This window comes from Danio rerio, chromosome 19, assembly GCF_049306965.1.
Source record: "Danio rerio strain Tuebingen ecotype United States chromosome 19, GRCz12tu, whole genome shotgun sequence".
Lineage (NCBI taxonomy): Eukaryota > Metazoa > Chordata > Actinopteri > Cypriniformes > Danionidae > Danio > Danio rerio.
In genome coordinates, this window is record NC_133194.1 from 2,372,501 (window position 1) to 2,396,500 (window position 24,000).

The following is a 24,000-nucleotide window of genomic DNA, read 5'->3' on the forward strand; positions in this document are numbered from 1 at the left end:
AGCTGTCAATATCAGCCGCTTTCTTCTGATAAAGGAAAGCTAAATCAGTTTAAATAATGTGTCAAAGTGATTGTTGAAGGGTGAAATGGCTTTAGACTTAAATTAGAGAGGGAGGAGCCTCATTAGCACAGTTACTGCTCAGCCAATGAGGCGACAGCTTAAGACACTGAGGGGCGGGATGACGGGCGTGTTTTTAGGAAGTTATCATTGAGTTAAATTGGTCCAACTGCTTGTTTTCCTGTTACAGAGGGAGGAGTCTAATTAGCATATGCACCATTCAGCCAATGAGGCGACAGCTTAAGAAACTAAGGGGCGGGGAAGGGGACGTGTTCTCTGGAAGTGTTTGAATCATTGAGTTGAACTGTTCAAACTGCACTGTTTTTTTCTGTTATAGAGGGCAGAGCCTAATTGGCATAATCACCATTCAGCCAATGAGGCGACAGCTTCAGACACTGAGGGGCGGGACAATGGGCGTGTTTTCAGGAAGTTATCATTGAGTTAAATTGGTCAAACAGCTTATTTTCCTGTTACAGAGGGAGGGGTCTAATTAGCATATGCACCATTCAGCCAATGAGGCGACAGCTTAAGAAACTAAGGGGCGGGCTAGGGGGCGTGTTCCCAGGAAGTGTTTGTGTTTGAATAATTGAGTTAAACTATTTAAACTGCTCTGGTTTTCCTGTTATAGAGGGCAGAGCCTAATTAGCATAATCATCATTCAACCAATGAGGTGACAGCTTATGAAACTAAGGGGTGGGGAAGGGGGCGTGTTCTCAGGAAGTGTTTGAATCATTGAGTTGAACCGTTCAAACTGCACTGGTTTTCCTGTTATAGAGGGCAGAGCCTAATTAGCTTAATTACCATTCAGCCAATGAGGTGACAGCTTAAGAAACTAAGAGGCGGGGAAGGGGCATGTTCTCAGGAAGTTTTTGTGTCTTAATCATTGAGTAAAATTGGTCAAACTACCTGTTTTCCTGTTATAGAGGGAGGACTCTAATTAGCATAATCTCCATTCAGCCAATGAGCCAACAGCTTAAGAAATTAGGGGTGGGGCATGGGGTGCGTTGTCAGGAAGTTTTTGTGTCTGAATCAGAACAGCATTATCAATGCAGTTTGACCAGTTAAACTCAAAGAGGGAGGAGCCTAATTAGCATAGTCAGCGTTAGCCAATTAGGAAAAAGCTTAAAACACTGATGAACGATGCAAGGGGCGTATAATCAGTATGTTGCAGAGTCTGAACTATTGAGTTAGACTGGTCAAACTGCACTGGTTTTGCTGTCAAAGAGGGTGGAGTCTAATTAGCATATTTATCATTCTGCCAATGAGGTGACCGGCTAAAACACCGTAGGGTGGGGCTGGAGGCCTGTTGTCAGGAAATTTCTGTCTGAATCTGAACAGCAAGATCAATGAACTCAAAGAGGGAGGAGCCTAATTAGCATAGTCATCATTCAGCCAATGAGGCGACAACTTAAGACACCAAGGGGCGTATAATCAGTATGTTTCTAAATTAGACTGGTCAAACTCCACCTGTTTTCCAGACATAAAGGCAGGAGCCTAATTAGCATAATCACCATTCAGCCAATGAGGTAACTGTAATACACTGAAGGGCGGGGCATGTTTTCAGTAAGTTTGTGTCTGAACTATTGAGTTAGACTGGTCAAACTACACTGGTTTTCTAGTCACTGAGGGTGGAGCCTAATTTGCATAAGCACCTTTCAGCCAATAAGGTGTCAGTTCAAGACACTGAAGGGCGGAGCAGGAGGTGTGTTATCATTATCTGAGTTTGACTCGTAAAACGACTAATTTTCCTTTCACAGAGGGAGAAGTCAAATTAGCATAATCATCGTTCAGTCAATGAGGCATCAGTTTAAGACACTGAGGGGCGGGGCCAGGAGCATTCTGTCAATATGTGTCCAAGTCAGGATCGTTGAGTTTGACTGGTATAACTCTACTTGTTTTACAGTCACAGAAGGCGGAGCCTAATTAGCATAGTCACCGTTCAGCCAATCAGGCATCAGTTTAAGACACTGAGGGGCAAGGCGGGGCAGGGGGCGTGCTGTCAGTATGTCTCTGAGTCTGAATCATTGAGTTCATCATCAGGGAGGATGAGGCCGTCATCGCGGTTCAGGCTGTTGAACTTGCGGAAGGAGACGTGCTGTGACCTCAGCATGGGTAAAGGGTCAAAGGTCACGGTTTTGGATGGGCTGGAGTAGTGGTTAATGGTGGTGAAGGTGAGGCTGGAGAATGTGCCGGTGCTGCTGGGAGAGATGGGCATCATGCTGTTCAGGATCAACGCCAAACAGTCGGCCACGTCTTTGTTCGGCGCGCAAGCCAAAGCTGGAGTGTAACCTGGAAAATACAGCAGAAATGAAAATCAGCATCGATTAAAGCTCCGAACCATTCGAAATAATGCTTTTAATTCAGCATATTACCATTTGAATATATTACAAAATGTCATTTATTCATCTGATCTATTTAGTGCATCTTTGTTGAATTTAAGTATTAATTAAATTAAATAAAAATACTGTTGTGTATTTTGGTTGACTTTCATTGACTTTTCTATTTAAATTGATTTATTTTAACATGTATTATTATTATTATTATTATTAATAATTAAATCATCAGTTTATTAAATCATAAATCACTTTAACTAATTCATCACAGCAGTTTTTCTGCAACTTGTTACTTTTGGTAACTTTTAACAGCTTAAAATGGCTTTTTTCTGTTTAAATATATTTATTTTAAAAAGTAATTTGTTAATATTTATTAATAAAATGATCTTTTTAATGCAACTGTGCTTACACAGTTTCTTTTCAAATAAGAAAATTAATAAATAATCTTACAAACCCCAAACACTTTTTAAATACAGAAAGTTGTTGCAGTTTTAGTTCAGTATTGAGGTGATATTAAACATTTTATAATGTTTCTGTAATCTGGAAATCACATAAAAATCAGCATCAGCATTTACTGCAGCTCAAAATACAACAAAATAAAAAATATTTCTAGAATAATTAGAACATTTTTAGGGAATATATATTTTAAATTGCAATAATTCTGAATATTACTGTTTAAATATATTATAAAATGTCATTTATTCATGTGAACTGCCATTTATGAAAGATTTAATGCATCCGTGCTAAAATAAACTCTAAATATTTTCCCAAAGAATACAAATAAAAATACTCTAACTAAACTCTTGTTACTTTTGGTCGACTTTTAACAATTTAAAATGATTATTTTCTGTTTAAATGTATTTAATTTAGCAAGCAATTTATCATTATTTACTGATTAAATTACTTCTTTACTAATTAAAACACTTACTTTTAAAATAAGGAAATTAATAAATAAACTTACAGAGCTCGAACATTTTATGAATATGTCAAATTGGTGCAATTGAGGGGCTATTAAACGTTTTATAATCATTTTACATTTATATTAATTTGAATGTCTTTAATTGTAATTGATTTGTGTGCTTTAATCATTTTTATTAATATTTACTTCAGTTTTATCAAGCTATTTTAGTACATCAAGTTTAATGAAAACTGAGCTAAAATAAGGTTTATATATACTTTATACTTAATATATATATATATATATAATCCATAATTTCTTTTTATTTTGTAAACTTGGGAAATGTATCTGCTAAAAAAATGCTAAAACAGTTTATGGAATGAAGACAAAAGATAAACAAAGAATAAATAAATCAAATAAACGCTGACCGTTTTCATCGACGGCGAGGACACTGGCTCCTTTGGCCAGCAGCTCCTGCACCGCCACCGTCAGGCCATTACGAGCAGCGACGTGAAGCGGTCTGAAACACACGAGCAGAAACACACCTGTGTCATAATCTCCAGATAATGATGATGATGATGATGAAGAGACTGAACTCACGTCTGCAGAGCTGTGTTTGTGCAGTTGATCAGGTTTCTGTCTGTCACCTTCTCCAGAATTAACAAGGCACTGGTTTCATGTCCCTACAACACACACACACACACACACACACACACACACACACACACACACACACACACACACACACACACACACTTACATGTCAACTTACAAAAGGAAATATTAGTGCATATATAGTACATAAATTATTTATATATATATATATATATATATATATATATATATATATATATATATATATATATATATATATATATATATTTGTTTTGTTTTTTAAATGTATTATTATGCCCCAGTTTTGTTCATATATTGCATATTTTTTCATATTAAATATTATTCATATTTATATGGTCAAAACTGATTCATTTCTGGTAGTTTGGTGCTGAATTGATGGCACAGTGTAGTACACAAGTTACACAAGAGGTAAATAAACATTAGTTGTCAGACCTGTGATTCAATATCTCCCGATAATGACTTATTAGGATGATATTTAAATTCTTATTCTGACATCCAGCAGCTCATTACATTACATTATATCCCTATTTGAAGTGTTTATGATGTTAGTTTCACACAGATGTAGAGTAATGTTAGCTGAATCAGTGTGTTGTCTACCTTACTGCAGGCCAGATGCAGAGCTGTGTTTCTGTGTGCGTCCTGTAATGTGAAATCTGCTTTAGCGCTGCTCACCAAAACCTCTGCAGAAACAAAACACTCGTCACACACACATCTCACATGTATATCAATCTCACACCAACACATCTGGATCTGTCGGATACAGACTCTAGCGCCCCCTCCAGTCTCTCTGGCACAATAACCCCACACTAATTCTCCACCAGTGTTTACCATGAAAGTCATTCAAACATATTTGAATTGCAAATCTGATGTAAAATAGCAAATAAACATATGGACCAAGTACTGTTGCCAACTTATTTTTTTTTAAATAAGCATAAGGAGTAAAACCTGCATAAAGTTAATTCAATTTCAGTTACATAAAGTAGTCAACGCCCATTTTTGTCTGACAATTAAACACTTACCGGCCACTTTATTAGGTACACCCGACCAACTGCTCGTTAATGCAAATTTCTAATCAGCCAATCACATGGCAGCAACTTCATTTAGGCGATCATGGTCAAGACAATCTGCTGCAGTTCAAAGTGAGCATCAGAATTGGGAAGAAAGGGGATTTAAGTGACTTTAAACATGGCATGGTTGTTGGTGCCATGTCAATATGAAGCAAAATCTCTGAGGAATATTTCCAGTACTTTGATGAATCTCTGCCATGACGAATTAGGGCAGTTCTGAAGGCAAAATGGGGTCCACCCCGGTACTAGTAAGGTGTACCTAATAAAGTGGCCGATGAGTGTGTTTATACCTAATAAAGTGGCCGGTAAGTGTATGTGTGTGTTTGGGAGTATATATATAGCTAAAGCTTTAGGGCTAAGGCTACTTTATAAATACATATATATAGTTCTGTATATATGTGTGTGTGTATATATATATATATATATATATATATATATATATATATATACATATATATATATATATAGTTATAAATAAATACAGTATACAGTTCTGATTCGGATTAGGGCAGTTCTGAAGGCAAAATTACTTACTAATAATTGTTACGGTACTAGTATGGTGTACCTAATAAAGTGGCCGGTAAGTGTATGTGTGTGTGTGGGAGTATATATATATATATATATATATATATATATATATATATATATATATATATATATATATATATATATATATATACACACACACACATATATAAAGAACTATATATATATATATTTATAAAGTAGCCTTAGCCCTAAAGCTTTAGCCATAAAATGTAGATAAAAGTTGCTTTATTTGTTGTTTTCAAACCCATTGTCTCTCAAGCTGAGCTGGTGTCTGATTTCTACCTTGTGTAGGTGCGGAAATTTAACAATACGGCTGTACGTCGCACCTACGGCGTTGGTTTGTCCGTTCTCTGCCGCCATCATGAGCGGTGTTTTACCCAGCATGTCGATGGCGTTGACCTGAGCGTTGTGACCCAGCAGGAGCTGCAGACACTCCACATGATCAGTGTAAGCGGCGGCGTGCAGCGCAGTCCTGCAGGACACACACAACACAGCAAGTGAAAGACAATAAGGGTGTGGTTATCACAGTATGAAGCCCAACACGGAGATTCAATTAAAGAAAGTTTAAGATAGTGTTATTATTATGTTTTTTATTGTTGTTTTATTTAAGAGAGACTGAAGATAGTTTGCAGTTTCATCAGCAGAAGCCTGACAAAAGGCCACTCTGCTCAAAACAACAACAATTATACTCGTACATAACGTCACTAACTGTCCCATATATTTATATACATATATTGTCCCATATATTTATATACAGGGCCGGAGCAAGCTAAACTGCCGCTCTAGCCAAAGGACGGTCACGCCGCCCTCAACCCCAACCCTCTCTATTCTGCCGCACTAGACGCGTATATAACGGAGGGCGCGGGTGATGAGGATACTGTCGCAGACACCACCCTCTCTATTAGTCGCGGATATTACTGAGGGTGCGGGTGGTGAGTAGGGGTGTGATTGAAATTTATACTCAATTTATACTCAATTTCGATTATCGAATCAAAAAATAAATCGTCGATGCTGCCACGCCCCCATGTCACGTCAGCTTGGCTTGCCAAGCGGGAAAAAAACAGGCTTGTTGAAGTGCTTGTTAAACTGCAGAAGCAGGGGACCCGTCGACAGAACTTAAACCCTCTCCTCTTTCAATGAAGTCGCCGATGTGGAAGTATTTTGGATTTCCAGTGAGTTATGTTGACAACGTTCGTGTTGTCGACAAAAAAAAACAGTTTTGCAAGCTCTGCTGTGTACGTATTACGTACGGTTCGTCCGATAGACAACACCGGCATCGCGATCCTCCGCCCGCCCCCGTTGCAAATCCGCTCGTGAAAAGTACACACTCAGGCCCTGTTTACACCGTCTTTGTTTTTAAATGGCATTTTAGAACGACAACGATTTGACATCCACAGTGGCGTGTAGCATTTCTGAGCAGCCCTCCTTCCTCTCTACCTCTGAAAATGCACATCACGTGACCACACACACACAGACGCACACACAGCCATGCGCTCGAGACAGCAGGTCCAGGCAGTCAGAGGACTGCTTCAATCTTTCACTCACTTGTACTCAGTCATTTTAGCGAACACCTCAGATACTGTTGGCTGGTTCCTGTTGGTTGTGCGTCTTTTTTACCGACGCCATTATAACGACACAGATCACTGCCTATTCACGAGTCCCGCAGAAAAAGTGATTGACAGGTGGTAATTATGTGTGTATCTTGCCTTTATTCATTTACTGTATGATTTGTTTATGGATAAATCAAAGACCATGCAGGTCAGGTAGTTTAAACGGTAGGCTACAAATAATTAATTGGTCATTAATTAATTAATTATTCATAATCGAAAATCGAATCGTGCCTTTAGAACCGAAAATGTAATCGAATCGAGGATTTGGAGGATCATGACACCCTTAGTGGTGAGGGTAGTGTCGCAGACGCCGCCCTCTCTATCCTGCCACCCTGACCTATCGGTGGTCACTAACTGGTTCACTTTCGGTGTGAACCCACAGTTACTCAGAGCCGTAACAGTTGAGTAAATGCATAGTCGACAGAAACGAAAACGGCTAGCATAGACGAACCTGTGCATTATCAAGGGTCAAGGGTGAGTAAATGATGTCAGAATTCTCATTTCTGTGTGAACTGCCCATTCTTACCTGGACTGTGAGTCTGTGGCGTTCACTATCGCTGGACCTAAAGTTTCTATCAGCATCTCTGCTGCAGACTCATTATCATTAATCCTGAAACCCAGGGAAAAGCACGGTAAACATCCCTTTTACACACTGGAAATCAAACAATAGAAGTTTCACAGTGAGTTCAGTGTGTTACTTCTTTCTATCAGCTTTCTATCAAACTCTTTGTACAGCGAGTGTTTTCTCTGTGTGTGTTCTGGTCATCTTACACAGCGCAGTGCAGAGGACTGAAGGAGTTTCCCTCCATCTTGCGGAAGACGTCCTGCTCCAGAAGCAGCTCCACACATGCGTCATGACCTGAGGTGATCAACACAGAACAACACATGAGAGAGCAGAGCCATGCTTAAAATATCATTATAATACCGTTAAAAAAGGTTCAAATACCGTTATAAGCAGCCCAGTGCAGCGGCGTGTATCCGCAGTTGTCCTTGAGGACGAGGATGGCCTTCTGGGCCTTCAGGAGGGCCCTCAGGACCCCAACATGACCACATGCTGCCGCCAGGTGGAGAGGAGAGCGCCCTCTACTGTCCTGGAGGAGAACACTGCAGCTGTGCTGAAGAAGTGCCTCCACACACACCACATGACCCATCACTGCCTGTAACACACACATACACACATGAGCACACACATAAACATACACATGCACACACACACACGCATAAGCACACACATAAACACACACGCATAAGCACACACAGAAACAAACACTCACACACGCATAAGCACACACATAAAAACGAACACACACGCATAAACATAAACAAACATGCATAAGCACACGCATAAACATGAACACTCACACGCATAAGCACACACAAACAAACACACACGCATAAGCACACACATAAACATACACACACACACACACACACACATGGGCATAAGCGCACACAAACAAACACACGCACATGCATAAACAAACGCACACACATAAACATAAACACTCACACACCCATAAACACACAAACATAAACATACACACACACACACACACACATGGGCATAAGCGCACACAAACAAACACACGCACACATGCATAAACAAATGCACACACATAAACATAAACACTCACACACCCATAAACACACAAACATAAACATACACACACACACACACACACATGGGCATAAGCGCACACAAACAAACACACGCACATGCATAAACAAACGCACACACATAAACATAAACACTCACACACCCATAAACACACAAACATAAACATACACACACACACACACACATGGGCATAAGGGCACACAAACAAACACACGCACACATGCATAAACAAACGCACACACATAAACATAAACACTCACACACCCATAAACACACAAACATAAACACACACGCATAAGCACACACATAAACAAACACACGCATAAACGCACACATAAACATTAACACACACAGATACAAACACAAATGCATAAGCACACACATCAACATAAACACACGCATTAAGCACACACATAAACAAATACACACGCACACGCGCACAGATAAACACAAACATGGATGGACGCGCACACACACAAACAAATCCACGCATAAGCAAACGTATAGAGACATACATGCATGTAGACACTTACGCACACACACGCGCGCACACACGCACACATGCGCATAAACACAAACACACACACGCATAAGCACAAACATACATATACAAACATGCATGCAAACACATACACACGCACACACATGCTCAGTTTTCATGTTATACGGGGACTACAGAATAGAAGCATATTCTGTAAGTGTGTGTGTGTGTGTGTGTGTGTGTGTGCGTGCGTGTGAGACTGACCCCACGGTGAAGGGCCGTCCTGCCGCATTTATCTCTGGCCTCCACACTGGCTCCTTTACTCAGAAGAAGATACACACAATCTGTGTGTCCACCCAGAACAGCCAACATCAGAGGAGTCCTGAACACAACACACACACACAGACCCAGTCACACAATTCTGTGTTATTGAATCACACACATGTGCTGAGAGACTCACTGTCCTCTCCCGTCCCGTGTGTTGATGTTGATCTGCTGGTCAGAGTTGCTGATGAGCAGACGCACACACTCCGAGTGACCATTCATGGCTGAAGACACAAACACACAATCACATACAAACACACAGAAAACACACTTCGGCAATTTGATCATCAAAAGTTTTATTTCCAGTATCTTGTTAAATCTACACCATGAAGGATTGAGGCACTTCTGAAGGCAAAAGAGGGTCCAACACAGTATTACTAAGGTGTACCTAATAAAGTGGCCGGTGAGTTTTTCTATGTATATTTTAAATCGACAATTGTGTGTGTGTGTGTGTGTGTGTGTGTGTGTGTTGCAGACCTGCGCAGTGAACGGCGTTCCTCTTGTGTGTGTAGTCCTTCAGCATGACAGACGCTCCCTGAGCGAGCAGGATCTCCACACACTCCACGTGACCCTTAAACGCCGCCAGACTGAGAGGTGTGTGACCCTGCGGCGTCCTCACATCCACATCCAGCAGAGACTCAACCAGCAGCTCCAGGGCGTGATGGTGACCGTGATACGCCTGAAACACACAAACACCTTGCTCAATTGGTACTAATGAACCCAAAGTGTGCCAAGAAAATCTCCCCCACACCATTACACACCACCACCAGCCTGAACCACTGATACAAGGCAGGATAGATCCATGCTTTCATGTTGTTGAGGCCAAATTCTGACCCGACCATCTGAATGTGCAGCAGAAATGGAGACTCATCAGAGCAGGCAAAGTTTCTCCAATCTTCTATTGTCCAGTTTTGGTGAGTCTGTGTGAATTGTAGCCTCAGTTTCCTGTTCTTAGCTGACAGGAGCGGCACCCGGTGTGCTCTTCTGCTGCTGTAACCCATCCGCCTCAAGGTTGGACGTGTTGTGTGTTCAGAGATGCTCTTCTGCAGAGCTCGGTTGTAACGAGTGCTTATTTGAGTTACTGTTACCTTTCTATCAGCTGGAACCAGTCTGGCCATTCTCCTCTGGCCTTATCAACAAGGCATTTGCGCCCACAGAACTGCCGCTCACTGGATAGTTCCTCTTTGTCGGAGCATTCTCTGTAAACCCTAGAGATGGTTGTGCATGAAAATCTCAGTAGATCAGCAGTTTCTGAAATACTCAGAGCAGCCCGTCTGGCAGCAACAACCATGCCATGTTCAGTCACTTAAATCCCCTTTCTTTCCCATTCTGATGCTCACTTTGAACTGCAGCGGATCGTCTTGACCATGTCTACATGCCGAAATTGAGTTGCTGCCATGTGATTGGCTGATTAGAAATTTGCGTTAGGCTGATTAGGTGTACCTAATAAAGTGGCCGGTATATTTACTGTATGTATAAAAAATATATATATATATTTTTTATTTTTATTTTTTTAACTTAATATTTACATTTTATTTGAGCTTTATTTCAAGTAGCAAATATTATCTTTATTATTTTTAATTTAATTATTTTAGTTAACAATAACAATATTACAACCCAATTTAATTTTTTTTGTTTTTTACAAATAGAGTTTTTCGACTGAACAAGACATATTGCACAATACAGAATAGAAATATGAACAGAAAATATGAAAACTGAACTCACCGCTAAGTGTAAAGGGCTGATGGGAGGCTGGACGTCTGTGTCGTGTATGATTGATGCAGACATGTCCATCAGCTAAAAACACACACACACACACACACACACACACACACACACACACACACACACACACACACAGTACACTCATGGATTTTTGCAGAACTGAAATCAGATTACATCACCAACAATAAAAAGATATATGATCTAAAAAAGCAGAGCAAAAACATCCATCAATCCAGTAAATAGCCTCGATTTAAATCTCCTGTTGTGTTTCTTGTGGCCATTAGAGAGCAGCACTGCACAGACATTGTGAATTAACACAGAAATGCAGATTTACACTCACCACATCTAACGGCGTTTCATTGGCGATCTGCAAAATGAAGCACATGTTTGAGCTCCAGACTCACAGCAGCAGGGTTAAAGCTTTAGTTTTAGAGTTTAGATGAAGAACTGACCAGCTCCAGACACACTCGGTGACCGTACGCTGAGGCGTAATGAACAGCGCTGTATCCGTCTTTATCCCTGAGAGCTGGATGAGCATCATTCCTCAGCAGATACTCAAGACACCTGACACACACACACACACACACACACACACACACACACACACACACACACACAGACACACACACACACACACACACACACACACACACACACACACACACACACACACACACACACACACACACACACACACACACACACACACACACACACACAGTTATGACTAATATAATATAGTGATGACCAGTGGTGTAAAGCAGGGGTCACCAAACTTGTTCCTGGAGGTCCAGTGTCCTGCAGATTTTCACTCTAACCCTAACAAACACACCTGAACAAGCTAATCAAGGTCTTACTAGGTATACTAGAAACATCCAGGCAGGTGTGTTCAGTCAAGTTGGAGCTAAACCCTACAGGGACCGGCCCTCCAGGACCGAGATTGGTGACCCCTGGTATAAAGTAACAAGTTAGAAATACGCAAATTCCTGTAATTCAGTAGTTTTTCTCAGGAATTGTTCTTTACTAAGTAGTTTTATAAATTTGTACTTTTCTTTTGGGTACATGTTTAGTGCTGTATCGGTACTTTAACTCCACTACTTTCCTTTAATTTGCAGTCACTATTTTTTCTTGTCTATGGGGATTATAAAAATCAGTCCTGTGACTCAGACTGTGAATTACAAGTCTGCAGAACCATCAGTGTGTCTATAAAAGTCCCCACCAGAATGTGTGTGTGTGTGTGTGTGTGTCACTCACTTGCCATCACAGTCTGCAGCAGCAGTGTAGTGTAATGGACTGCAGCCTCTGATGTCTCGCTCGTTCACACTCGCTCCAGAACCAACCAGAGCAAACAGACACTGATAGTTACAGTTAGCAGCAGCGTAATGCAGCGCCGTCCTGACACACAGACAGACAGAAACAGAAATCATAATCATATTCCTCCTGCAAGAATTGTGATCTGCTTTATCAATCCAGCAACATCTGTGCTGGGAATCTGAAAGAAAATATATAGCCCAGTCTCTCTGAAAAAAATATAATATAATATAATATAATATAATATAATATAATATAATATAATATAATATAATATAATATAATATAATATAATATAACATAAAATAACATAACATAACATAACATAACATAACATAACATAATATAATATAATATAATATAATATAATATAATATAATAAAAAATATAATATAATGTAATATAACAAAATATAATATAATATAATAAAGTATAATATAATATAATATAATATAATATAATAAAAAATATAATATAATATAAAAAATATAATATAATAAAATAAAATATAATATAATAAAATATAATATAATATAATATAATATAATATAATATAATATAATATAATATAATATAATATAATATAATATAATATAATATAATATAATATAATATAATATAACATAATAAAATTTAATATGATATAATATATATTAAAAAACGAATATATAGTAATTTATTTATTTAATAAATTGTATCATAAACTATATGTGTATATATGCACTATATTATATAATATTAACATTGCATAACGTTAAATTTAAAAATTGCATAAGAGAAATATTATGATATAATTTATACAGATATTAAAAATGAATAATAATAAAACAAATACAAATTAAATGTGGATAAACGGATAAAAGATTTTTAATTAAAACTACATTTTTGAAATTTTAAAACACGTCTTTAATTATAATATTAATGAAATAATGATGTGCTTCAATTAGATTTAAATACATATACATTAAACAATCTTGGTGACCAGAGAAGAATTACATTAAACAAATCAAAACTGATTTCTGGGTTAATATATGTTTGATAATCTGAAATATTTCACCTCCCAAATCGGTCTTTCCTGTTAAAATCAGCACCTGTGTTCAACAACAGATTTAAGCACTCCAGATTCCTGCAGAAAGACAAGTTAAACACACAAGACAATAAACACAGGACACAAGAGAGCGCTGATGAGCCAATCAGAGAGAAGTAATGCTGCGACTGACCCTCCTGCAGCCGCCGCATGCAGACACGTCCTGCCAAAGTCATCCGCCGTATCTATGTCAAAACCTGAACCAAAAACATTAACATCATCACTAAACCACAGCTTTATGCTCAAAAATCACTTTTAAAAAGGGCCTTGATTATGATTTCAGTTTAGTTAGTGTGTAATGTTGCTGATTGACTGCAAAGAAAATCAATAGCACTAAAAGTTTGGTGCTAAAATAGATTTTATTTAAAATTTTAAAGAGACATAAAACAAGCTGCTGAGAAACTGCAATAAGAAATTCCAGAGTTTGTGACATCACAGTTCTACAATTTACATAAACCCCACCCCCTTAATGATGTATCCTTTGAAATGTATTAAGAAGTGGGCAAATCAGAAAACACTGACCAATCAGAGTTCATTGTGCATATCTGGGGGAGGGGCTTCATAAAAATAGGAAGTCAGCAGATGATTATTAGGAAAACAGAAGTGTAGAATAAAGGTAAAATATGAATAAAAATAACAGAAAATAAAAAAACATTAACATTAACCGTGTTAACTCATTAATTCATGGCCTTCAAAGAAAATGTTTCCGCATGTTTTACCTGAGGAGAGAAGTTTCCGGCAGCAGTCGGAGAATCCACTCAGTGCTGCCAGATGGAGAGGGAACATGCCATGGATGCCCCGCCTACAGTGGGCGGAGTCACATGATCAGCGCCAGCGCATATATTAGCCATAACTGTGAAAACACACTCTCTGACTCACTTTGCTGTGTCAGCACCGTTGGTTATGAGTGTGTTGATGAGCAGCTCGTGACCGTATCGAGCCGCTATATGAAGAGGAGAGTTTCCGTTCTCATCCTCACAGTTGATCTCTGCACCTACAGATGAAGAGGAAGATAAACAAGAGATGGGCAGAAAATTATAATAATAACATTAATAATAATAATAAAAATAATATAAATAATAATAATAACATTAATACTACTACTACTACTACTACTACTACTAATAATAATAATAATAATAAATAATAACATCATTAATAATAAAAACAACAACAACAACAACAATAATATATATAATATATAATAATAATAATAGCATTAATAATAACAATAATAATAATAATAATAATAATAATAATGATGATAATAACAACAATAATAACATTTATAATAATAATAATAATAATAATAACATCAATAATAATAACAACAACAACAATAATATATATATAATATATAATATTAATAATAATAATAGCATTAATAATAATAATAATAATGATAATAATAACAACAACAATAACATTTATAATAATAATAATAATAATATTAATAATAACAATAATAATAATAATAACAACATCAATATTAATAATAAAAATAATCATAATAACATTAATAATAATTATAATAACATCAATAATAATAATAATAATAATAATAATATTAATAATAATAAACTTTATTTTTAAATAGCGCTTTTAAAGGTAGACTGTAAATAATGCTTTTCTAACTTGGATTTTTGTGTCTTGATTTTACTCCGAATACCTAAAACTTCTTAAATCAAGAAGCATTTTTAGATAAGCAAAAAATATAAATAAAATGTCAAAATTAAGCGAGTTTTACCTTAAAACAAGCAAAATAATCTGCCAATGGGGTGAGCGAAATAGTCTCATGTCAACAAGATTATTTTGTGTATCACTTTGGCAGATTACTTCACTTGTTTTAAAGGTAAACTCTGCTAGTTTTGGCATATTATTTGTTAAAATGAGACTACATTGTTTTACTTGTCTAGAAAACACTCCTTGATTTAAGCATTTTTAGATATTTGGACAATAAAATGAGACAAAAAATCTCAGCAATAAAAGCATTATTCGTACTGCAGCTCGAAGCGCTTTACAAACATAGTAAAAGTACAATATAAATGATAATAAACAGATGTAAACATGAATATAGGTAAATACAAACAAACCCTCACCGTTCTGAATGATGGCCTGTGATCTGGAGTATCGGCCGTGAATGGCTGCCATGTGGAGAGGAGTTTTACCATCTTTACTCTGGAGGAGAAGTTACATTAATATTTATTTAAAAAAAAGACGTATGTTCACCGTGGTATTATTTAATTAATCATGTATATAAACTACCTGACGAAAGTCTTGTCACCTATTTAGGAACAACAAATAATAACATGACTTCCAGTTGATGATTTGGTATCAGAAGTAGCTTAGAAATATGAAATATGAAAGGCAAAGGCCTTAAGATGATGCTAATTTGAGCACAATAAAATATGATCATGTCTTGATTTTGACTGATGTCATTAGGACAGTAAGATCTGACTCTGCTTAGACTAAAGTCTCATCGCTGAACAGAAATAATGTCCAGTATAGAATATAAAGTCCTGCTGCAGTGGAGACAGAATGAATATTGTGTCTGACTCCATCATGAGCTTGGAGGACTGCATCCATACATCTCTGACATGACTCAAACCATTGATTAATAAAGTCATCTGGAATGGCAAAGAAAGCGTTCAGCAGGACTCCCAGAGTTCATCAGGATTCTTTTGATTCATCTTCAATGCCTCCTCCTTTATATTACCCCAGACATGCTCAAAAATGTTCATGTCTGGTGACTGGGCTGGCCAATCGTGGAGCAGATCTCTCGCACACCCCCATATTGAATGTAACCCCAAACCATGATTTTTTTCTTCACCAAACTTGACTGATTTCTATGAGAATCTTGGTCCATGCTGGTTCCATGATGATTGGGATGCAGTTTGACAGATGATTCAGCAGAGAAATCCACCTTTTTAACACTTTTACCCATGATCAACTTGAAGTCAAGGTATTATTTGCTGCTCTTACAACTGGGATCCACAACAAGACTCTTGTCAGGTAGTATATATGTGGTTAATGCAGTAAAATTGTGAAATATTATTGCAAATTAAAATAACTTTAAATATTTTAAAATGCAATTTATTTTGTAATCTGTTGCAGAATTTTCAGCATTTACAGCATTTGTGATCAAACACACAGTATGGCACTAGATAATGCTAATAATATTATTAAGTGAGGTTTATTTATAAACTCATTTCGAGAGGATCACGTGCTTATGATTTATCATGGCCGGCCTCGTATTACGCCCCATTCACACGGGGCTTCAGCGTCAACGCTTGACTGAAGGCGTGTCTGAGGTTGGGGCTGAAGAGATCGTCAAAGCAGCTTTAGCCAATGAAATTCAGTCAGCAATAGGCCACTGTCTAACTGGTGTATTTGCATACAGCGATCTGATTGGCTGACGCATTCGATCCACAATGCAGTTCGGCAACGCCTGACGTCACCCATTCAAAGTGAATGGGAAGCGTTGACGCTGACGCCCCGTGTGAATGGAGCGTCAGCTAATCATTATCTTCCAATCATACGAGCCCTAAGCTACTATAAATAACCACAGCTTTCAGTCCATTCCATCTTCGTTTGGAAGAAATCGCCCCCCCCCCCACCTCCCCAATTCTGCTCCTTTACCATTGATCGGGCGGCCCGGCGGCCCAGTGGTTAGCACTGTGAGCCCCACAGCAAGAACACTGCCGGCCCTGGTCCCGCCGGTTGTCTCCGGGTTCTCAGGTTTCCTTCCACCATCCAAAGATATACATCATGCATAAAAATCAAACACTTGTCTAACCCCCTTTTCTCACATGTTCCCTTAGCTACTGGAGCCGGGGACTTCTGAGATCCACTGAGCTCAGGCTCCCCTTTTGCTCTGCGAACGGGAGGAAGCCCAGGGCTCGAGGATCCCTTGAGCTCGGGGCTCTCTCATGCCAAACAAACTTAGCTGTGAACTCTTGAACCTGCATTAATTCTTAGGTTAATTCTTCGGTTTTTGTGACCAATCAAGCCTCTTAAATGTAAAGACTTTTATATAAATATTTGTATTTCTTATTTGCAACAATGCACATATTGCACACACACCATCTAGATGTATAGATTTAACTTCATCATTTTTTATGTTTACTATATTTTCCACTTATTTATAAGTGCTTCTGTCTTCTTGTGTTGATATGTGTGTATGCGTGTACTCTGCGCTCCTGAAAATGACCAAAAAAATGGCAAATCATTTTATAAATCCACCTTATGATTCTGACTCTTTCTGGTTTATTTACTGTATTTCCGTTTAATATGCGCAGATCAGTTCTTATTTATAATAATTACAGCATTTTGAAAACAACATTCATGCTCACGTTACATCAAAGACCAAAATCAGCCTAAATGTACAGTTGTCAGAATTATTAGCCCCCTGTAAATTTTCTCCCAATTTCTGTTAAACGGAGAGCAGATTTTTTCAGCACATTTGTAATCATAATAGTTTAATAACTCATCTCTAATAACTGATTTATTTTATCTTTGCCATGATGACAGCACATGATATCTGACTAGATATCCTTCAAGACACTTCTATTCAGCTTAAAGTGACATTTAAAGGCTTAACTAGGTTAATTAGGGTAAAGTTAGGGTAATTAGGCAAGTCATTGTATAACAGTGGTTTGTTCTGTAGACAATCCAAAACAAATATAGCTTAAGGGGGCAAATAATATTGATATTAAAATGCTTTAAAAAAATTAAGAACTGCTTTTATTCTAGCCAAAATAAAACAAGTAAAACTTTCTCCACAAGAAAAAATATTATAGGAAATACTGTGAAAAATTCCAGAATCTGTTCAACATCATTTGGGAAATATTGAGAAAATAAAATAACTGTGACTTCATCTGTAAATCTAGTGTTAAATGTGTGGGACCTTGCAGTTGAGGTTGGCTCTGTTGGCGATGAGCAGTTCCAGGCAGAGAGCGCCCTGACGGGACGCAGCGGTGAAGTGCAGGGCAGAAAAGCCCTTCTCATTGACCTGATTGACATCTGCTCCTGCCGCTATCAGCTCGTTCACCACCACATCCTGGCCGTTAAAACACGCCAGATGGAGAGCCGTGTTTCCATACGCATTCGGCTCATTTATCTAAACACACACAAACATCAGATGCTTTAACACGTTTCAGTCATTGTTTCTATACTGAATTTGAAACAGCACAATCTATCTCCAGGATAACAAGCAGATATTTCTAAAATCACTTGTAGCAGAAATAAATATTTAATATTATAATTAATTTTCCTTATATGCCAGTAATTGAACCGATTCCACTGCATAATTATATAATGCTGTTCTTCTGAAGCATTTGAAATATGAAGTGGATAAAGCGTTTTCAGAAATGATAATAACAATTATTATAATTATCTTGAGTAGCTAATGATATATCTGGATGATTTGTGACACTGAAAACTGCAGAAATTATGCTAAAAATTCAGATTAGCATCAGATAAATACATTATATAGTAATTGAATAAAGAATAAATTTGACTTATAAAATAAATAAGCAAACAAATAAATTGACCTTTCATGCAGATGATTAATGCAGAGATAATTAAGCCGTTCTTTAATAAAAATAATACATTTATGTTGATTTGCTTGATATATTATATTATATTATATTATATTATATTATATTATATTATATTATATTATATTATATTGTATTATGCTAAAATCCCTTACACAATGCATAACCATTTTATTAATCTAAATTTATAATTTTTTATATTTCATATAAATAAATAAATAAACAAATAAATAAATGATATTCATAAATAAATATATAAACATATTAATAAAATAAATAAAATAATAAAAATATTTATAAATAAATAAAATAATAAAAGAAATAAATAATTAACAAATATATAAACAAATAAATACAATTTCTAAATAATTAAAATGAATAAATAAACGTATATATGTACTTTTCTAAATATTTTTTTTTGCATATTATATATATATATATATATATATATATATATAAAGTTTTTTTAAATAAATTTATTATTATTATTAAATGTATTAATTAATATTTCTTTTTAATGTTTCTTAAATGTTATGTATTAAGTTATGCATTTTAGTAATTAAATTTTGATTTAAAAATAAAATAAATTATGGAAAAGTAAGATATATAACAATAACAATAATAATAATAATAATAATAATAATAATAATAATAATAATAATAATAATAATAATAAATATTTAGAATACATATCATAAGCGCTTAATTTATTTATGAACTATAAAATTGAAAGAACACAAGTTGACACGTTATTATTTTAAAATGATTGTTCTGCAAACCCATTAAAACATAACCTGAGGGGGCGGGGCTACATGTGCATTGTGGGTGGGGCTTACTCACATCCACACCCAGACTGAGCAGGTATTTGAGCACGTTGATCATCCCACTGGAGGCAGCGGCGTGGAGAGGACTGTACGACCGCTTATCCTTACAGCAAACCTCCGCGCCGCGACACACCAGGAACTTCAGCACCTCTAAATGACCTGACACACACACACACACACAAAGATTTCACATTAGACACAGTTTAAGGTAGGTGTGTGTTTTCTTTTTATCCTCATGTTTTACCCATGTATGCGGCCCAGTGAACAGCTCGCCGGTCCTTCTTATCGAAAGCGTTGATGTTTGCTCCTCTGGACACCAGCAGCTGAACCATCTAAGATGACGGAACAGAGATGATATATTTAATCAATTCACAACTGAGTATTAATTTATTTAGATAGTCTAGATTAGCAATTTTCAACAAGAGAGAGGGTACGAGAGGGTTTAAAAGTAGAGAAACATGTTTAAAAATTACAAAATATTTAAAAATAAAGACTTATTTTTTTAGCCCTCCTGTAAAACATTGCTGATAATATTGACAGTAAAATGATTTAAAAAACTAAGAAGTGCTTTTACAGAAGCCGAAATTAAACAAATAAGACTTTCTCCAGAAGAAAAAATATTAAAGCAAATACTGTGAAAATTTCTAATATATATTCCAAAAGTGAATATATATATATATATATATATATATATATATATATATATATATATATATATATATATATATATATATATATATATATATATATATATATATATATATATAGTGCCCCACCAGTGCCGATATAAAGCCATATCGCACTGCTACTCGAGTAATATTGCGTTTATACAACAGTTTGATGGCATAATTGTGTATATAAAAGCAAAATCAAACAGAGAGTCTTAAAAAACCTTTTTGTATGAGGAACTACTTTCTTCAGCGTTGGATTCAAATCATAAGCTGACAGTTAAACAGCTGAGCAAGCATCCTTTAAACTTTAGATCTGTAGTGTCTGCTTGTTGCTGGCTGTATGTGGGCGGAGTAATACACAAAGGGTAAAGAGGCTGTACGGGTGCTGATATTACTTATAATCACGGCTATCAGCCAATTAGATTCGAGAAACAGACAGAACTGTTTTCTAAACATATACATATTTTTATTTATATATATACACATATATATATATACATATATATATATATATATATATATATATATATATATATATATATATATATATATATATATATATATATATATATATAGCAGATTTTCATTATATTATATTATAATCTTATTATTATGTGAAATTCGGAAATATTAGAAATTGGCAAAATAAAAAAAAAACATATAAAAACCTTGTAATCACAAATGACTACAAACCAAATATAAATCTAATAAACTTGCTAATAAACTGTAAACATTAAAAAAAAAACATTACAACAATCAGTTGTGACAAATTCCGAAATCATGATTATCAGTGTGTGTGTGTGTGTATATATAAATATATATAAAATATCTATATAATGATAATAAGTAATAATGTTAATAATGATATAGTCATATCACATAAGATCAGTAATAATGATAATAAAAATAATAAGTAATAAGTAATAACTGTATTTTTTCACATATTTAATTTTTTTTACAAAAAAAATCTAATTTTTATATTTCTAATATAAGCATAATTTGCAGACAGAATTAAATGTTAATGTTAAAAAAAGACATTGTTAATGAATTAATATTAATATTATGTTGTAATTTGTCTTACAAGTCATTTTTTTCTTGTGTGCTGGAAAAAACCTTCATCAATGAATAAAGTGTCAGTTTTTGGGTCGTGTGTTCGCCAGAGGCATCCTGAACTGAGCTCAATCTGCTGCGGTCATTAATCTCACAGCAGAGAGAGGATCAAACACCACAAACAAACGCCGCAAAATCAACTGATATGCAAAGCAAAATGTGCACTAACTGATTAGATCAAACACAGGGAATGCTTTGAGTCTGTGTCAGTCTTTGTGTTAGTGTCTATGATCCAAATAGTGTATGTTTATTTGGAAATCCCATGTTGGCGTGGGTTTCCTCCGGGTGCACCGGTTTCCCCCACAGGTCCAAAGACATGCGGTACAGGTGAATTGGGTAAACTAAAAATTTACCGTAGTGTATGAGTGTGAATGAGTGTGTGTGGATGTTTCCCAGTGATGGGTTGCAGCTGGAAGGGCATCCACTGCTTAAACCATATGCTGAATAAGTTGGCGGTTCATTCCGCGGTGGCGACCCCTGATTGATAAGGGGACTAAACCGAAAAGAAAATGAACGAATGAATGAACTAGATTTAACTATGTCATCAGTTTTCACTGACTTAAACTAAACTAAACGTCATCAGTTTGTCGACTAAATATAGACTCAAATGTCATCAGTTTTCATCGAATAAAACTAGACGAAACTGACTTTTAGTCAACTAACACCTGACAAGACTAAAAAGAGTCTATATGTGTGTTTGTGTGTGTACCTCCAGGTGTCCGCTGAAGGCCGCGTGGTGCAGCGCTGTTCTTCCGGCTCGGTCCGACACATTGACATTACTCAGCAGTGGGAGCAGAGCCTCAGCACAACGTAAGGCCTTATGGGAAGCGGCTACGTGCAGCGGCGTCTGCCAGCTCTTATCCCGCGCGTTCACATCCGCAGAGTGTTTCAACAACACCTGAACGGCCTCCTGAAAAACACACCATCAGCAGCATTACTGACACACACTGCAGACAATTTATAATAATTATTAATATTATTATTGGTTCTTCTATTATTATTAATATTATTATAATAATTTTTTTATTTTCCTACTATTAATATTATTACAATGATTATTGTTATTATTATTACAATTATTATTAATATTATTATTATTACTATTATTATTATTGTTACTATTACTACTACTACTATTATTATTATTATTACTATAATATTATTATAATAACAATCATTACTATTATTTTTATCATTATTATTATTATTATTATTATTATTACAATTATTGTTATTACTATTATTATTGTTGTTATTATTATTTGTATTGTAACTATTATTAGTATGATTATTATTAATATTATTATTAATATTATTACTACTATTATTATTGCTACTATTACTACTACTACTACTACTACTACTATTATTATTATTATTGTTGTTGTTGTTGTTATTATTAATATTATTATTATTATTATTATTAGTCCGATTATTATTAATATTATGACTATAATATTATTATAATAACAATTATTACTACTATTATTATTATTATTATTGCAATTATAATTATTACTATTATTATTGTTATTATTATAATTATTGTTGTTTTTATTATTTGTATTATAACTATTATTAGTATAATAATAATAATAATAATAATAATAATTATTATTATTATTATTACTACTATTATTATTGTTGTTGTTGTACTATTATTATTATTATTATTACTACAATTATGATTATGATTATTATTATTATTATTACTACTATTATTATAATTAATATTGTTGTTGTACTATTATTATTATTATTGTTACTATTATTATTATTATTATTATTATTAAAATTGTTATTATAATTATTACGATTACCATTACTATTATTATTTTTACTATTACTATTATTTATTAATAATATTATAATTATTATTGTTATTGCCACTATTATTACTATTATTATTATGATTACTATTAATACAAAATAAAGTTTGCAGTTGTAATTATAAAGTCATTATCAACTATTGAAGTAACTACACAGATGCTAAAACTGAGAAAATGTCTGACGTGCAACAAAATTTTATAGAAATTGACTAAATGTGTGGTATTTTTTACCGTATTCACCTGCATTGTCTTGCATTAATGCGTCTGAAATGTTTATTTGTTAACATGTGTTGTTCAGTCAGGACAGGAAGT

The 24,000-nt window shown here is 35.3% G+C and overlaps 1 protein-coding gene across 3 annotated transcripts in view; it reads right to left on the reverse strand.

Moving 5' to 3' along the window:
* Window positions 1–24,000, reverse strand: part of ankrd28a (ankyrin repeat domain 28a) — a 43,380-nt gene that overhangs the window by 432 nt on the left and 18,948 nt on the right. For all 3 annotated transcript variants that reach the window (XM_073931332.1, XM_073931331.1, XM_073931333.1), the window contains 24 exons: window positions 22,569–22,769; window positions 20,323–20,410; window positions 20,095–20,237; window positions 18,603–18,815; window positions 15,796–15,874; window positions 14,576–14,690; window positions 14,416–14,498; window positions 13,830–13,893; window positions 13,667–13,735; window positions 12,553–12,693; window positions 11,751–11,862; window positions 11,639–11,665; window positions 11,299–11,370; window positions 10,051–10,252; window positions 9,710–9,797; window positions 9,514–9,631; window positions 8,097–8,307; window positions 7,922–8,009; window positions 7,677–7,760; window positions 5,867–6,012; window positions 4,522–4,604; window positions 3,889–3,971; window positions 3,717–3,808; window positions 1–2,346 (listed from right to left, as the gene is read on the reverse strand). The exon at window positions 1–2,346 is cut by the window's left edge and continues 432 nt beyond it. In XM_073931332.1, coding sequence (XP_073787433.1) covers window positions 2,057–2,346; window positions 3,717–3,808; window positions 3,889–3,971; window positions 4,522–4,604; window positions 5,867–6,012; window positions 7,677–7,760; window positions 7,922–8,009; window positions 8,097–8,307; window positions 9,514–9,631; window positions 9,710–9,797; window positions 10,051–10,252; window positions 11,299–11,370; window positions 11,639–11,665; window positions 11,751–11,862; window positions 12,553–12,693; window positions 13,667–13,735; window positions 13,830–13,893; window positions 14,416–14,498; window positions 14,576–14,690; window positions 15,796–15,874; window positions 18,603–18,815; window positions 20,095–20,237; window positions 20,323–20,410; window positions 22,569–22,769 — 2,892 coding nt within the window. In that variant the 3' untranslated portion in view covers window positions 1–2,056. The remainder of the gene's footprint in view (window positions 2,347–3,716; window positions 3,809–3,888; window positions 3,972–4,521; window positions 4,605–5,866; window positions 6,013–7,676; window positions 7,761–7,921; window positions 8,010–8,096; window positions 8,308–9,513; window positions 9,632–9,709; window positions 9,798–10,050; window positions 10,253–11,298; window positions 11,371–11,638; window positions 11,666–11,750; window positions 11,863–12,552; window positions 12,694–13,666; window positions 13,736–13,829; window positions 13,894–14,415; window positions 14,499–14,575; window positions 14,691–15,795; window positions 15,875–18,602; window positions 18,816–20,094; window positions 20,238–20,322; window positions 20,411–22,568; window positions 22,770–24,000) is intronic.